We start from the raw sequence: 18,639 nt of genomic DNA, 5'->3' as shown, positions 1-18,639 counted from the left end.
ATCGCACATGTAATGAGACCGCGAAAGTAATGGCCACTGAATTTACCTGCGCCAACCAGCGAAGAGCTCGGAAACCGGTTGGTGGCCGTTTTCATAAGAGCGGGTTCGTTACACTCGGATGTGTTTGCATGCGATGGCGCTGAATTTAAAAGCAATTGAACTCGCGCTTCGCTCTGCTATATTTTTTATGGTGCGGGCAGAGGCTTTCTTTATATTAATTTACGCCTGACAATAACTAACGTCAAGGCGGCAATGCCCCTTCCGGTAAGGAGCAGAATTCGACGGAGTTTGACAAAGCACAGGTGGCGTTCTTTCATATAGCTTCCCTGCGCTGCAAAAGCCAAAGCGGGCCTTGTCGCTGCGAGAGAAAGGAATGTAACCGTATGTGCTAGACGCCGCACCGAGTAACGAATGCCTTGTAGAGTTTTGCCCGAGGCGCGCGTTCAGGGTCGAAGGAGCCTGAACCAAATATGCCGGTGGAGTTCATGTTTATGAAAATAACAGCGCTGCGATAGACGAGGGCACAGGCAAAGAAGAACACGACTCTACACGACACTGTTGTCCTCATCTATCCCGCGCGGTTACTTTCCTAAACATGAATTCCCACCAACTCACCCAAGTTTCTCTTCTAATGTGCTGGTAGAGTCTGTTTGAAGAGGTCGCACCACTCAGTGCATCTGTGGTTGTGGGAAAGGGATGTAACTGATACACAGGTCGTTTAAGGTATAAGCGGCTGAGGGACATGACAAGTGAGTTGGTACAGTATATTTGACTTAGGTTTGCCGTGACTCTGTCGCACTTTTAAGTGGATATCATTTTGAACTGAGAGGCACAACACAAAGGGCTGTCGGATTTTTCTCGGTACTGCTGTAAACTGCCAAGTCTCATCCAAGCTTTGTTTCTTCTGCAGTGCGCGATTTACTGACATAATAAGAAAGATTGCGTTGAAAGGCAAGTTGCCGTGTTCTGATAATTTTTTTTTATTGATGGAATTTTCACTGCGAGAGCTCACACGCGGAAGTTGCTCATCATCATAGCTCATAAAATTTGGCATTTGATAAAAAATATAGTGAACGGCCTAAAATGGAAATTCACATCTACAGTTACTAGACTTTGGAGGTTTCTGTTAAATACACCTGATCTCATCAAAACCGGCGCAGTGGTTAGCCGACAAAAGCGATTTCTGTGTTCCCATGTATTTAGATGGAAACGCTCGAGATGAATTAAGTTTGCTTTTAACTGCGGAAATAGGGGAAGTATGGCTACTGAAGAGCCACTAGCCCGAAAGTGTAGCTAACAACAAAAAAAACGCAATAAGGGGAAACACATTAGAAATAAAAAAAAAACAGAAATAATCACAAGCTTTCACAAACGTTCAGCCGTTAATTAAGCATTCATTCTGAGATATTCTATGAGCCGATTACATTCGACAGCGCACTTCGGCGTTCTATCACTGTCCAAAGTGTTGTGAAATCTTGTTAACCATTGCTTCAGCCACGTAAAATGCCCCATTGGCACGCATGCTTTGTCTAAATGGGTAGAGATGTATATATCTATATGCATGTAAGACTAGATGTATATAATGTATGTGTGTATCTGTATGTTTTCAAATGTATTCATTAAAATTATTTGTACGTTTATTGTTCGGCCAAAATAAATACTACTAATAGTACTAATGAAAAAAAAGAGAGAAAACAATCAAGTCTTTATCGTGCCGTCAATCATGCCATTACAGCCGTAGTGGTAGTCGGGCCTTCATAGCGACGATATCTTCATAGCGAGCACCCACGAAGCTATCAATACTCCTCCAAAAAATGAGTTTACGGGAATGTTTACATATCAGTTTTTTGAACCACATATTTGATTTTGCATATAGTGATAAAGTATACGCTAAAGGAAAATGATTAGGAAATGCTTCTTTGTCATGTGCAACCGTTTGGAGGCCATACCACTTTCCAGTACTAGAGGAGACAAATCTGCAGCGATGATTATACATCCCATTACGTGTTTATTTTTTCCTTCAAATGTTGCACTGGCAAGGTGGGGTGCAACTCTTACACTAACGTTTCCTGTCTGTTGTTCACTGCTCTACTATGCGTTCCCAAACATGTGCAATTGCATTTTCATATCATGTCAGTAACTGTGCGCCGACGCTTGATGGGCCCTGTCGATTGATGGTTCCTTGCCTTTTTAGTAAACCTGGCTCCCGCAAACCCGATTGACGATGCTGCCACTACTGCTCTGCGCCCCCTCCCCCCCATATACCCCCATCGTCATCATGATGATATTAAATATAATAATTATGACTTCAGGCCATTGCTCTATAAGGGATATCTGCCAAACATCGAGTGCCACAGGCACAACTACATTCGCAAACATTTTCAAACCTCCATAAATGAAAAAACTGAATGTAAGGATGATGATAGAAAAGTGAAATGCGGTTGAAATCCTTGTCGTGTTTTAATTAAAAGGAACATTTACAATATACAAAAATTAGAACAATAACGTTAACAATTTATTCGGCCGAAGGCACGAATGAAGCTATCTATAGACTCACATACGTTACTGCGAGCGTGCTCCAGTATGAATTTTCAAAAACATAACAGTACAGGAACAGTACACCTGGAAGCGATATTACTATCGTAATTATTATTCTCTCTTTTTTTTTTCTAGAAGTGAAATGCCACCTCGGCCTTTGCCTTTCAGGGTATTACGTTACAAGCCTGAGCGTACGTTACAAGTCACGTGAATCACAATGATTACGACTTTGAAATACGCGAGAAGACTATTTAAGGCAGGTTGTTGGCTTTCCCTTGCCATGTCGCATCATGCAAAATTGCGGTGCAAGAAAGGCGAAATGTCTGCACTGGTGCAAAGGACACCATTGCTTTTACAGGTTTTTTTTTATGTCTTCCGCGAGCGCGAGTACTCACTTTATCGACGAGTACAGAGTATTTGCGAGTAGGAGTAAACAAAATGGGGGCACTTTGCTGTCACCGCTCATTCTCGCATTTGCATTGCGAGGTCCCTGGATAATTAAACTGCAGCGTAATAGTTCGCCACTCACCGCATCCCTTTTCGTCAGAGCCCTGCGGGCAATCCCGCCGTCCATCGCATATGAACTGGCGGCGCACGCAGTGCCTTCCGTCTCCACTGCAAGGGAAGTGGCCCTCGGGACAGGAGTTCTTGGCGGGCGCTCCGGTCGTAGCAGCGGCTGATGAGATCACTGCAAAAGGGAGAGAGAAGCTTTAACGTTAGAAAGTTGGACATATCGACCTCAGTGACGTGCCTCTGACCGGCCACTTCACGCTGAGGAAGAGGTTTATCCCCCCTTTAGTCACGAATCATGATCGACGGTCGATAAATGTATGAAATTCACATAGATTTATGCAAAGGTGCTGCAGGCTCCATTAAAAGCAAATCAAGGTGGTATAATTATTCTTTCTGCATTTTATGATGGGTCACCCTAATTACAGAGTGATTAAGTATGTCATTATTGTGCGCTCATATTGATACAGTTCTTCATAAAAAAGAATTGTATCACTAGCGCGATCTACTTCTACATGTCAAGTATTGGTTGCAAGCATTACTAGAAAGGCCAACGAACTCTTTCGCCAATTGCTGCAAAAACGGCCCGCGTCCCACCTCCCGTCAAACTCTGTACTGCATTCTCAAAAGCGACCTTCGGTAGCGATAGATTTTCCTCAGAAGTAAAATGACCGTACCTTAAGTAAGCAGGTCGTTCCATTTACCCGAAGCTTAATTTTTCCTGCGAATCTTGTATACGCTAGCCTGCGCCGGCGATGTAACCCTAAAAAACCCATGCTGCTCTCAGAGCCGCACAGGTGGCTCGTGCTCGGCACGCACTTCGTGCCACTGCTCGCGCATTCGTCATCAGCTTCCACGGCTATAGCTGCGTTGCCGTTAATCATACCAGCGTAGAATTTCCCTTCTCTTCCCTCGTCGAAATGGCGAGGCCGCGTTTACGGGGCTACGAGCCATTGCTTAAGGCGGTATGAGCCATTCATTGTCTTACCTAAGGGACAGATTTAATTTTGAAGAAATTTCATGGAAATCCACCCAGAACTAACACGCTCGGGAAAGGGCTCGTCATCGACGTGCCGATTCTAACGTGAGGGCTTTCGAAGCCCAGACGAAACGCCAGCGAAGAGCCGCGGCCTCAGAGTTGTGGGAGCGCCATGTTGAGGCCAAACGTTAGCGTCGTCTAGCCCTCCAGGAACCCGACAACGGTAGTGCACGCCTCGGCAAAGCTAGTGCCAACTTCCCCGGAGCGACATCCAGATTTCAACGCGAGTTTCTCAAACAGAACTTCGGAGCCAGCTGTAGTGTGTGTGATGGTTGTGGTTCGAGCGCAACTTGGTACTCGTCAGTGCAATTCGTTGGGAGGAACACCGAATAAACACATGACAAGCTTCGTTTACCCCGATCTTCTCGACAGGGGAGGGGCTACTGATTTTTTTTTCGATTATTCCTTTCCAGAACTGCACAGACAGAAAGAGCACAAATAAGTCGCGTCCACAAATGCGTACACCGTGACTGAAGGGATTATAGGGGACCGACAGTATGAGGAGGAAGGAGGTGAAGCTGACGATGAGAGCTCCACAGTCTATACTGCTTCTGTGCAACGCATATGTGCAAGCTTAACGGCAAATCCACATTCGAGGACGGGATCGATGCTATGCTGGACAGTAGCAGGTACATTGTCATTGGCATTCATAATTTAAGCAGCCATTCTCGCCAGTGACATTTTAAATGAGAGAGCATCTACTACATGGCGTCGATATTTCGCCGCAGCATGGCCTTGATGGAAAACTCCGATGGAGACGCATCCACGCGCTGTTGTTCGTGCTGACGTTGAGAGGTCCGCGGCTGTGGAGGCAAGCGTGTCCAAGCAGAAATGGAGAACAGTGATGCAGGTTCGAATTTGCATACACGATGCGGATTTCCAGTAGCGCATGCGGATGTAATGGCACACTCGATTCGTCATTTCTGAGCGCTTTCGCGAAGCTTCAAAGGTCGTTTAACAAACTAGTTGCGATAAGCGCGCTCAGATATGGTTAACAAAGCCCGAATAAAGATATTAAAGTAGTTTGTCTCTGCAAGACGTCTGTATCGTCGTTTTACACTTCCATCCTACAACGCTTTGACAGCGCTCTAAGAAGGCTAGTTGAATTTGCCATCAGAGAGAGGGATAAATGAGATGCGAAAGCAGTCAGGTTAGCTGCAAGACAAGCATCCAGTTTGCTCCCAAAACTGAGGAAATGGTAAGGCGAAACAGAAAGATATAAAGGAAAACGAAGAACTGAACTACACTCACATAAAGAAACATAGAAGAAAAAAATTCTTTTGCGATTTATCGATAAGTTCGAAAGGAACGCGTTAGCACTGCTTCGCATCTCTTTGAGGGGTCGTATTCGTGATTTAAACCGCGTTCGCCCCGTTGCCAAGTGTTGCTCAGGGTCTTGACACACTCGACACACGCCTTGCCTTTGGAGAAGACCACTGAAAGTTGCGCCATACATACACACATACATACACACATACATACACTGAATTGAATTTGATTGAATTCTGGGGTTTAACGTGCCAAAACAGCGATTTGATTGTAAGGCAAGCTGTAGTTGGGGACTTTTTGACCACCTGGGGATCTTTAACATGTCCTCAATGCACGGGACACAGGCATTTTTTCATATCGCCCCCAACGAAATGCGGCCGCCGCAGCCGGGATTTCATCCCACGACTTCGTGCTTAGCAGCTCAGGAACATAACCGCTAAGCCCCCGCGGCGGGTTACACACACACACACACACACACACACACACACACACACACACACACACACACACACACACACACACACACACACACACGCACACGCACGCGCACGCGCACGCACACACACACACACACGCACGCACGCATGCACGCACACACACACACACACACGCGCGCACGCACGCACGCACGCACACACAAACACACGCACGCACACACACACACACACACACACACTCACGCACGCTCATCTAAGTTCTCCAATTCCTTCTTTACCTCTACCACGTCACCGGGTTCCCACGATTCACACACATGCACTTTTTTCCACTATGACACTCCTAAAGCTAACGAATTGAAAAGAATACGAACATACAGAGGCACACACACTAACACGCACAAAGACCAGCGTTAGTGGAGGGAGCGACCGATGTCCTTCATCTAGGTTACATGAACGAACCAACTGCAGTAACGCTTTGGTGGCCGCCTTCTGGTGCGAAGCAGGGTTCTAAGGACTAAGCGAAAGCCTTCGCAAACACTTGTACGGAAATTAATGAACCGGCATGAATGTTCTTCGGAGAATGGCGGGCCTAATTGAGAATTTTAAAAATAATTCAGGGTTCCTAAGTGCCGAAATCACGATATGATTATCAGGCCCGCCGTACTTGGAGGATAAGAACTTGGAGCTTATCAAAGAATCTCGAGAACAAGTTAAGGACCGCACAAAGAGCGATGGAACGAAAAATATTAGGCCTAACGTTAAGAGACAGGAAGAGAGCGGTGTGGATCAGAGAGCAAACGGGGATAGCTGATATTCTAGTTGACATTTAGAGGGGAAAATGGAGCTGGGCAGGCCATGTAATGCGTAGAATGGATAACAGGTGGACCATTAGAGTTACAGAATGGATACCAAGAGAAGGGAAGCGCAGTCCAGGACAGCAGAAAAATAATTGGGGTGATGAAGTCAGGAAATTTGCAGGCGCAAGTTCGAATCAGCTAGCGCAAGACAGGGGTAATTGGAGATCGCAGGGAGAGGCCTTCGTCCTGCAGTGGGCCGCAAGCTTTTGAAACGTGATATCTCCTCCATCTTTGATTAAATCGACTGTTATTCCATCTGCTTCAGCAGCTTTTCCCCTGGTCATATCTCGCAAGGCCCTTCTAACTTCATTGCTAGTTATAGGAGGAGCCTTTGTATCCTGTTCATCCCTACTTTGAATGAAAGTAGCTTGCCTGCTCTGGGCACTGTACAGGTCAATATAGAATCCTTCCACTGCTTTTACAATGTCATCAAAATTGCTGATGATATTACCCTGCTTATCTTTCAGTGCATACCTCTTGCCTTGTCCTATGCCAAGTTTTCTTTTCACTGATTTCATGCTGCGTCGATATTTTACTGCTTTATCAATCTTTTGCACGTTATAACTTCTAATATCCCTTCCTTTCTTTTTGTTGATCAGTTTTGACAGTTAAGCGAACTCTATCTGATCTCTCAGGTTTGACACTTTCATGCTTTGTCGTTTCTTTATTAGGTAATTTGTTACTTAGGAGAACGTACCTACTGGTTGCCTTGGAGATCACCTCCCACTTCAATTGCTGCTTCTGAGATCAGCCTATATTTACGGTTTCATTTATTACCTATATGTTGTCTTTGTCTTCCTGTTCTAAAGCGGCATATTTGTTTGCGAGCACCAGCCTGAATTGGTCTGCTTTTACCCTTACTGAGTCTAGGTTGGCCTGCTTTTTCATGACTAACTTTATTCTGTCTCTCTTCAAATTGACAGAAATTGAGAGTCGCCACCTCACTAACCTATGGTTATTCACTGCCTCACTAACCAATGGTTAGTGAGGTAGTGGTGAGCAGCCTGCTGAGCACTTACCCGGTCCTTAATCATTTCTGCCCATATTCGCACTAACAAGGCTTCGTTGGGCTTCGTAGCTTTGTAGTGGATGGACATTACGCGTTATTGTCGGGTTTGTGAAAATACTTTCTCGTTGTGTTCTTCAAAACAACAGCAGCAACAAAAAGACAAACAAGTAAATGCAGTGCAGCAACCAGTCGGTGGCAAGCTAAGCTTCGTCACCAGGAAAATGAGAATAAATCTCCTTGAAGCTGAAGGATATGACGCGCCACATACGGTGCTTATTGCATTATGCTATAACAATAGACCTTCGCGGTCCGCAGGCACCGTCCAATTGAAGATAAGAGATGTCAAGAATTACCTCGCCTCACTTATTGTCATCGTGTGTCCACGCGCTTTATACCTTCCTTTCGGTGAAAACAATGGGCCCCGATTGGTCAGGCCTGCTTTTTTCCGGCTTAGAACACAATCGATCGCTTCCAGTCTGAAGGGTGACATGACGTCTGGCAGTAGCGAAGCGCGCAGAAAGTTTTGTCAGGATAGTCTTTTGATTCTAGGGGTCGCAATGTAGTTCTTATTTCTGGAGGGCCATGGAACATTAGTTAGTTTATTTATTGATGGAGTATAACTCAAATCATCACAATGGCAATAAATGGCGAAGCAGGGGAGGGCCCTTAATGAGGTTTGATTACCAGCGAAGCTGTTAGCCCCCAGTTGGCCGCCATTTTTAGTGTCCGCGTCCGTCTGCAAAAACGTCAGCAGGAGAAGTGGCTCGTGCTGACATACAACATACAGAACAGTATACGTTTCAATAAAGAACAAGCATAACACAATCATCCGAACCACATAATTGATTATAAGGCGCACCGGTACACAATGCGAAGAACGTAGCGCTCCCGAGATACGTTTGCCGGTAAAGATTACTGTTGCGCAAGCTGCTGCGCCGACGGCCGCTTGCGACCTGAGAAGTGGCGTCCCTAGCCTTTCGTATATAATATAAGCAGCCTAGCAACTGATTTCAATGTTGTTGCAGCACCGCTATGGGCGGCGGCGTGCTGTCAAAATTACCATTACTCGCATTACTACCACTACTCTATAAATTACCATTACTACCATTGTCCAAAAGCAATAAAGCATTGCATACCACCCCTGAGCAGTTGTAGTGGTGGTTTTCAACAGCTTGGCTAGACATCCCATTTCGCAGGAGCGGGATGGCGAATCAATTCTTTTGTTATAGCATGCCGCCAACGCTAGGTTATTAAGCGTTCTTGCGCTGCGTCCCCCGTGGTATATTGTGTCAACTGTGGCTTGAAATGTAATCAATGTTCTTCAGTTCATCAGAAGGCTGCCCACAATAGGCGTGTAGCCAATGCTTATAAGACTGCATATATTAGCCTCACCAATATTACAGGTTGAGAAATGCTAACTTCAAGACTTATCGTTGTTTATTTTTTTTTTCTAATACAACAGGTTTAGCTTCTCGTCCTAATCTGTATGACCTTGTTTCTAGAAATATCAGAGTAAAGGAAGCCCCAAGGCTTATCAGCCCTTACGGATTTTTGTTCTTGATGACGTAGTTTTACTCACGAAAACGTTGTTGTGAGAAAAAATTACCAACAATGAAATATTTGAGTGTGAAATGAAATAGTGCCTTTGTTAGCCCGAGGTCGTGAAAGATTATTTATTCGACTTACAAAATGATGGCTCTGGGTTTCGTCAATATAGTCATCTGGGCTATCTGCGCCCACTGACCACCGTTTCTGGAGGTGATGGAAGCAACCAGACCTAAGCTTCAACCGAGATGCTGTTCAGCACATTATTCCCAGCAGCTTGAATTGCTGCAATATCTTCATGATTCGTCCCTTTTAGCGGCAATTTCACTAAGGAAAACAAAAAAATAAGTAAGATGATGAGAGGCCGTGCAAATATGGGGATGTGATAGCGCACGAATAGGGTGTGTTGGCCATTTTTAAGCCGGCCGTAAGTTGTGCCGCGAGCCGAAAAACCTCGCGGAGCTTTGACGTCACTGCATTGCCTAGCAGCCACCTCGCGGACCGGCGTTTGCTTCACCTCCTCTCCGCGCTGTGCAGAGAGAGAGAGAGAGAGATTGGCGTTGTGAAGAGGAAGAGGCGCTATTCACAACCACAAGCTCTCTATTTCTGCACGTCGCGGAGAGGGGGTGAAGCACATGCCGCTCCACGAGGTGGTTGCTAGGCAACGCAGTGATGTGCACATGTTACCTTGACGTGGGACGTTAGGGAAAGGGAAGGAGAGCATGCGCGCGGCGCGCGCAATGCTAGGGAGAGGGAAATAGAAAATGATAGCGAGCGACAGAGAGAGAGAGAGAGAAATTGTAGCAGCACCAACGAGGCAACGCGCAGAGCTGCTGCCGATGCCGCCCGCGTTTCCCCGTGTCCCCGTAATCGCGCCGAACGCGCGTGGTTTCCGTGACTGCAGCAGGCGCCTCTGGAGTCGGCTTGGCAGGTTTTGACAAGCCACGCCCCGGCAAGTGTGGAGGTGCAGCTTGGTCGCGACGTTGCCGGGGAGATAAAGGTCGGAGCCACCGCGATGGCGGTAGAACTATCGTTGACTCTGTGGCGAGTACATGTAGCCTTGACATGGGACGACCAAAGCAGATCCGGTCACCCGAAGAACAAGCTGCTCATATTGAAGCGCGTCGCGCGGCCAAGTGAAAATCTGCGCGTCGGCAACGAGCCGATTCAGAATACCGTGCCTAGCAGCAGTTAGCGTTGCCTAGCGAAAGTTAGCCAAGCCTAGTAAAACATAGAAGAAAAGATAGGTCAATCACCAGCTCTGCTGTTTGCTCCAGCCTTGCACCACTAGTGCAAGCTGTCCACGTTTTTTTGTTTTTTTTTCTGAACTGATACCGCAGTAGGGGTCTTCACACTGGAGCCCAACAAGAGTCATTGTATGGATGACTACAAGTCAGAATGGCACCGCCGAATTGTATGGTGCAAACGTTTTAGCACGCCATTGTAAAGTTTATGGCTTATCAAGACGAAAGCCTTTGGTGTCTATGTTGGCCGCGCCTTTAGCGTGCCCTTGGCGAAACTGCGCCGTGATGAAAAGTCGCCGACGCCGCAGAAAATGCATCTATTGACGTCACGTTTCTCAGGGAGGTTCCCGTAAACAAAGTAAATCAGTGGCTTTGAAATGAAAATTCGGTAGATTTTGGTCTGGGTGGGAATTGAACCCGGGCCTCCGGGGTGCGTGACGAGCTCACTTCCCGAAGCCATGGCTGCTGCACGGTTCTGGCTTACTAAAGGTGTGCCTCGTGCATGCGTTATTGTACACGTCACGTTGCAGCCACCTCGTTGACTAAAGGCGGGGCTTAGTGCGTTTCCTAACATGCTGCACTTTAGGTACTACGTTAAGTGTTCATATGTGGCGTTCAGGAGGTCACCTTAGTGCCACACGTGTAGTTCTCATTGCGGCTTGTCATGTCTTGCAAGACGTCTAACCCCAATTGTATAACTTAATGCATTACCAATATGTCTTACAAAAAAGTCTAACTCCGATTGTATAACTTCATTTATTACCAAATGTGCAGCAGGCTTTCACCGTCTTGTGTTACAAGAGTGTAACACCTGCAGAACTTTTTGTTCGCCCTTGGGGCAAATTTTCATAGTTCACAATACCTATAAAATAAAAAGAAAGGCTAAAGAAATTCTGAGAATTGTGTACTAATGCGTAAGCATTCTTTGACTAGCCTGTTACTTAGCTTTTGCTTGCCTCTTTTTCCTAGCTTATACATGTCTACCCATCGTTTTTACGGTGCCAAAGAAATGAAATCCGTGTACTGAAGGATGTGGAGATGAATTACCAGGAAGCTGCAGGGCCCCTTCAAAGCGATCGTATTAACTGAGCCGGAACGGCCTCACAACCGGTTCCAACACAGCTGTTTCTCCCTTTTTTTTTCTCTTTTTTTTTCTCTTTGTCCTTTTTTTTACAACTTTCACTCAGCCATGGCGACGTCACTAGTTTTTCTTTGACGCCACCAATTATTTATTATTATTATGAAACAATTATAACACGCACCAATCAGTTAATTCTATTTTTATACTCAGCAGCCCCACAGCAGCCTTCTCTGCACACACACACGCAATGCGACAAAATAAGCTTTCGAGGCGGCCAGGTCAGGACGGTTTTCTTTCTGATCAATTATTTTCTTTTTTTGTTTCAGTTGTTCTTTATCGCTTATAAAGCTACCAAAATTTCCACAATTTTACCTATTAAATGCCTTAACTTCACTAATTACGCAATTTTTGTGCAGATTCGAGGCATTACACTTTTCGCATGACACTTTTCGCACCCCAGTTTTGCTTGGGTGCTCGCCAAAAAAAGCTTACGCATTAAAAATATACCCGCTTCACCTTGCTTTTGATCGTTGTCGCTTCACTTGTTTAGGGAGAGGTGAAGCAAAACCTCGCCATGTGGCTTTTTTTTTATTGCGATAGCAATTATATGGACACTCAAAAGCAGATTTCTGCCGTCGGCGTCGCCGTCGCCGTCGCCGTCGCCGTGAGGTTCCGTATGACGTCATTTGGAGAAGAAATGGTCGCCGCGCGCCGAACGCTGCATGTGCGAGTGAAAGGGCGCGAGGGGCGCGTCTTTGACGGGGAGTGAACGCACGGCGGAGAACAAACGCGCGTTCTGCGCCGTGCTCGCTTAAGGGCTGCAGAAGTAGGCGTCTCTGTTCTCCTTCACAATCACCATGTATGTAGAGCAAACCCGCCTTCTTCCGACGAGCGAGAGGCCGTGGGGGAGGGGGAGGGAAGGGAGGCGACGTTTAGCTGCGGCATGCAGTGCCTATTTATATCAGAGGCTCCGGCAACAGTCACCAACGCCGCACGCATTTTGAGCGAACGCGGGCAAAACGCCGATGGCGTCGAAAACATTTCTGCGTGTTGCCGATGCTGCTGCATGTCCAAGTTTATACAGCTGATAAAGCTAATATCATTACTCCGTATAGTTCTCTACAAGTTTGCTATCGCAATTGATGCTTCGCCTTTCAGGTGAAACTGCGACAACTTTTTTTTGAGGGCCAATACTTGTAGCACGAACTTCAATCTCCGGCAGTGATGCCTAACACATACACGGAATCCCTTCCAAACTTTTCCGAAGTTCAGCTGATTCCTAAAATTCAGTGTCTGGTTTTCTTGTCTGTTAGTGTGTCAGGGACAATTTTTCCACAGATTCCGCTTCCCCAAATTGTTACGTAAGATCCGCATGTCGCACACATGTCTGTTTAATTTCAGATGCTCTGATATGATCCGCACGGCAATTTTAAAACAGTAACACCCTCACGTGTTTCACATATGCCGCTCTAAGTGGCGTTGGCGTTGACGGGCAGCCGACATTGGGGCCATCTTGGAAAGAATCTCTGTCCACCCGATACGTTTGGCATTTCGGTAATGCTTCATCACCATATGCTTGCTGAATCAAGTTCAATGTTTGACTAGGCGGTTTCTCTAGCCTAATGCAGAACTTACTGTTAACAATCTGTTCGAAGTTTGTGTTTGTCATGTTACTCGTGTGACGTCTCACTAAATACTGAAACAAAATGAACAGTGGGTCCCTATACGCAGCTCTGCCACCTATGTTAGTTTATATTAAGCCACTACCAAAATTTATGTACGAATTACACGTAAATAATTACATATACTGAAATTACGGTGTCCCGTAAATTTGTAATTTATTGACTACTTTTTCCACTAGGTAATCCTCGGCCTAAATGGATGGATGGAAAAACTTTATTTTGGTCCATTGGGTTGCGCTAGTTTCCTAGCCCGAAGCGGGCCGCTCCCACGTTGGGACCGAAAGGCCTAGCCTGTCGGCCGCTTAGCGGGCCCGTTGGACTGTCCATAGCTGTTCATCTAATCTGAGACTGCGTAGAGCTGCCTCCCACCGCTCTTTAGTGTTGTCCTTGTCGCTGCGTAACGCGGAGCAACGCCAGAGCATATGTTTTTCTTTGCGAACCTCGCCGCGTTTGCCGGCCATGGGTGCTGCGGCCTGGCTGTTCTCGAACCGAATAGGCCAACCAGACACAGCGGAGTACGCGCGCCGTGCATGCCGCTGGGTTCCTTGCACCACCATCAGATGACGCTCGCCTCTGCGCATCCGCCGTAGTGGCGGAGGAATTACATTATCATTACAATATTCAATAATTACACGAACTACAATCAAGCCTTCTGTGTCACTCTGTGCAGACGTTCAGTAAACACAAACTCGTGTTTCGACTCTTTATGCACTCACACAAACCTTCGCTGTATATAGATTCCAACTCGTTGGATCTGCTGCATTTTTCCCGTAACATATTAGATGTAACCAATTACATTTCTCGGCTTTGCGCACTTAAATTTGGCTCAAACTACACTGTTCCAAGGCCTGAAAGCATGTACATGGAATACTTCCTTCCCACATCAGCGTCCTGCAGATAAGCCTCGATCACGTGAACATGATAGGCTTGCACATTTGCAAACCTCTCTTGGAAGTTTGACCGGTGAGCTTTCGTCTTATAATAAATTTTCTTTCTCTTTCTGTGTATCTCTCTCCTTATATATATCTCTCTCCTGGAAGTACTTTTAGGCGACCTTCACATGTGGTTAGAGCTGCTGCTCTGTTCTTCGCTTAGTGCAGTCTACGATTCCTGGGCAGAACCCTTTGGCTATTGAACGTGTATGTTTCTATCTGTCTTATACGTGGCTCTAATACACCTATTTTTGCGATCATAGCGCACGAACAGTATTTTTAGCGTTGAATGATATGTAGCTTTATTTTACCCTACGATCTAGATTTGGCAACCTTTTCAAAGAACGTGAGCATTTGCTGGCACCCGTTACGCTTAGTCGTTCCATTCGAAATGACTAACGAGTGAAGGGTATCGAGAAAATGTCTACTAGATCTTGTTCGAGAAATAGAATGGCGCTTCTATGGCTCAATAGCAACGACCACTTGGGACGTTGATGCCAGGCAATCACCTTTAAACAATATTTCAGTTTTTCATTGGCCCTAACGGGAACGCCTTCCCATTGCTCCAGCAGCAGTGATGCGCTACGCTTCATGGATGACCCGGACCCTGAGCATAATGGCATTGAGTAACCACAATATTGTGGAAGTGGGGGTGGGTTGTAGCAGCAGGTGGGTTTAGCTTGGCTATAGAGGCCGGCCGCTGCTCCGCCTATACGTCTGTTGCAATATTACTGCGGTATTTCACCACATGTTCATCAAACTAGTTTCTCTCGGAAATACAAGAGGAATACGTAAAGAATATTTGCGGGCTATAACTGATCTTTCTCGGAACACAAGGTGTTGCAAACACGGACCTCGAAAGGTTATTTCCTGGTTCTCAAGCAAAGCGTCCCTTTTTGCTTGGTATTTTGGGAAAGACCGCATAAAGCGTTCAATGTCTCTTGTCTTTTCGAATGTAGTACAGTTCGGAGAATCGGCACTGCTCGTCTTAAATAACCATGCTGATTTATTAGCAGATCCTGTCTTGGGAGAAAGATGTTAGTACGTTACAACGCAGCCCTTCTGGCCAGCGCGGGCATCAAGAGAGTTCTCAGTGTCACTGCAGATGTCTTCACAAGAAAGCGAGGAAATATTACCGAAGAAAATTTTGAAAAGCATAAATTTTATAAAACATACATAACATTTGAAGGATTTCAGAAGACGCTTTCAAAAAGCCAGTCCAGCTCGTTCTATTTACTGTATTTGTGACTGTATTTGTGTAATTGTAGTAAAAGTATACGATGGAAAGTAACGTTAAAGTAATCGAATACATTTAGCAATTCCTCAATTACTTTCATGGGGCTGTAACTGGTAACTGTAATTATTAAGATTTTTGAATGAAGTAATTATAATTGTAATAAGTTACCTTTTTTTTCCTGTAACGTGTACAACTATAAATACTACTAAGGCTATGTCTACCGCCTACAACGTGACTAAGTGATAGCAATTTCTTGCATGTAAATGCCATAAAAGGAGAAATAAAGATGAGAGATGAAACTTCCCTTAGAAAGGGTATACCTGAAAAAAAAAGTTGCACTTTTGCTGGAGCCGTAGCAAAACAATATAGAAAATATGCGCACATCATTCGCCGCTCCTCAATGATTCGTATAACGTTTCGTTCATTATAGAAAAGGAGTGAACTGCACGCATAAGAAAATGTAACAATAGCTTGGGCGGCCCCTTTCGTGGCAATACATCATCCCAAATCAAGCTCTTCGCGGACTGATTGCGTGATCTATCGCAAAATTTTGTGTAAAGATGACGAACGGGCACTCCAGGCTGATCTGGACTGCGTAACCTCTTGGTGCTCTAAATGGTTAATGTCCCTTAATACTTCTAAAACTAAGCTTAGGTACTTCACTAAACGCCCTAATCGCATTTCCACCTCATACTCTTTAATTAATACTGCAGCTGAACTGAAAATAGTTAGACCCAAGACTCACATCAACGTCATACTCGCATCTGCTAACCGCTCACTAGGTCTCTTAAAACATAACTTGAAGCATGCTCCATCGCACCTACGTAAACTTGCTTACATCACCCACATACGGCCTAAAATCGAGTATGCATGTTCCATTTGGGACCCTTTCCAAGCTTACTTAATCAACAACATCGAATCACTTCTAAACCGCGCAGTTCGCTTCATCTTTTCAGACTACTCCCGTCATTCTAGTGTCTCAGCATTGAAAATTCGTGCAGAACTGCCACACTTGTTGCAACGACGCACAGCTTCACGGTTATCACTGTTTCACAAACGTTATCATCACCCATTGCTTCATGTACGACTTCTTTTCTTCACCAGTTGCCATCCTTCCCAGACGTGAGCATCCTTTCAAAGTGAAGCGTTTTGCAGTGTCATACCTAGAACTATTCACAATCATTCATTCCACGTACAATCGTTGACTGGAACGCACTGCCATCACACATAGCCGCCGTCATTGATTCTGTTAAATTTCATGAACTAATAATGACGGAAGTTGTTAAGCGAAAATAAAACTATCGCTATTTCTATTGTATAACTTCGGACACATTTTTCTCTCTTTGTTGTTGCTTCTTCCATGTCTATCTTTGTGTTATTTGGAAGTAATATTATTTTGTGATATTTGTGTTCGCTCATGCGTTGTTCTTTCCATGTTTGACTTATCCCACCGTATAACATTTTTCGTTGTATTGAACACCCCCTATATAATACCCTTCTGCGCGAGGGCCTTTAGGGGTATTTTGAATAAATAAATAAATAAATAGTTAGGCCCAAGACAACTCGTACATGGGATAGATTTGTCCCATGCAGCTTTCACAATACATCATCGTAGATCTTCCTTCCACCTCAGGAGGGGAAAGCAACAGCACAATTGGATTTTGAAGCCTTTAAACTGCAGTAGCGAAATCATTCGCACTCGTCTTTCTCGATATGGTATGGAATGGGACGTTCTCTAAACCAAATGAAATAAAGAACTGCCAACGACATAGCGATACAGGGACCGTATTGTAAGGCGTCGTCTGTAGCGCTTTCGTGCTTCAAACGACAAAAAAAAAAAAAAAGGACACCTCGCCTACGTTCTAATCGATTCGCTTGGTGCTATTTTCGAAACAACTATACAATCGCATTTTGCCTCTTTTTAACGACTGCTGAAAATTTTCCTTGGACGGGCTTTAGCAATACACACTTCGTTTGGCATTGCTTCCCTTTCCTACCATTTTCGCTGTGAACTACTGCCATGCCTGGAGACCTAAGATTGCGCTACCTGATATCGGGGCGGAGAAGCTGTTATAAGCTTGAGTATGTCGTTTCTAAGCCTTAGTTATAAGTTATAGGAATGCGAAGCTATAGACGTTTTCGTAGTTTCTACCTGTTTTTTCATGATGAAAAATTGGTTTAATGGCAAATTTCCTTTTGTTAGGTTCAATGCCTTTGAGGTTACTTTTTTTTCCCTTATATTTTTGCATCTTCTGAAGGTTTCGAAATGATGGTGAGCGAGTACTGGTGGGCGGGGAAGCGAACAGCATAGCTTCAACTCTTATTCGTTCCCATCTACCAGATAACATTGTTTTGTCACTAACGCATTATACATAAAAAGAGTTCAACACGGTATAATGAACGAAATCGCTAAATTGGTACGTGACACTAATTTGGCGGCATTATACTAACAATGTCTGAAAATCGTACAATCCGATTGTTTTATATATGGAATTATATCCATGACAAAGTATTTTCATGGTGGTTGAAGGTTGTCTTTATACGCTGGAATACCTATTACTGCTCTTTTCACAATTCAATATTGCTGTTTACATTAAGTTATGCCAGTGCCCCCCCCCCCCCCCACCCCTTTTGTGATTTCGTATCCACCACAAACGACAAAAGATTGTTTTGCTTGCGGAAATAATTCTGCGCAGCCGGTCACAGCTGTTGCTCGTGCTGCGTACAGTCGAATTTCGACATATACGCTTAAAAGCTTTCGTGACATGTGGGACACCTTATATTGCAAGTCATTATGGGCAGGTAAAGCTGAATAGGGGTTTAACTGGATATTGTAGCAGCAGTACGCCTCCGGCTACATCATTTCCTTTCAATACAGGCTTTAGGATAAGCGGTCACATGTGGTAGAAAACACCGCTGCTTACAAGCTATGCTCAAAAGTACCGCAAATACTTGGTGTGCATAAAGGGAGACTTTGTTTGCCTGCTTTCTGTTACATTGCAAACCTATCTTTACAACATACCGGGTGTTTCAGCGAACACTCCCAACATTTTTTAAAGGTTGCCTGTGGCAGATAGCACAGTTCTAGTTCATGAGCTGGTCTACTAGAACAAGGCGGACATTACCTGCACAAAACGTGCGGAGAAATACACTGGCGTTCTAGTTACTTTCTTAAGAAAACGTCATTTTACGCACTGATGTACAAAAGAAACTGGAACGCCAATGCATTTCTCCACAAAGTTCTGGCATTATTATCTCG

The 18,639-nt window shown here is 45.0% G+C and overlaps 1 protein-coding gene across 1 annotated transcript in view; it reads right to left on the bottom strand.

Moving 5' to 3' along the window:
* The window catches only part of LOC119461479 (relaxin receptor 2-like), a 222,061-nt gene that overhangs the window by 130,902 nt on the left and 72,520 nt on the right, over positions 1 to 18,639 (bottom strand). Inside the window, 1 exon segment of the mRNA XM_037722807.2 lies at positions 3,068 to 3,226. Within this exon segment, the coding sequence (XP_037578735.1) occupies positions 3,068 to 3,226 (159 nt within the window).

The sequence above is a fragment of the Dermacentor silvarum genome, chromosome 8 (genome assembly GCF_013339745.2).
Source record: "Dermacentor silvarum isolate Dsil-2018 chromosome 8, BIME_Dsil_1.4, whole genome shotgun sequence".
Classification (NCBI taxonomy): domain Eukaryota; kingdom Metazoa; phylum Arthropoda; class Arachnida; order Ixodida; family Ixodidae; genus Dermacentor; species Dermacentor silvarum.
Note: the sequence above shows the minus strand (reverse complement) of the source record. Positions and strands in the feature narration are given on the sequence as shown.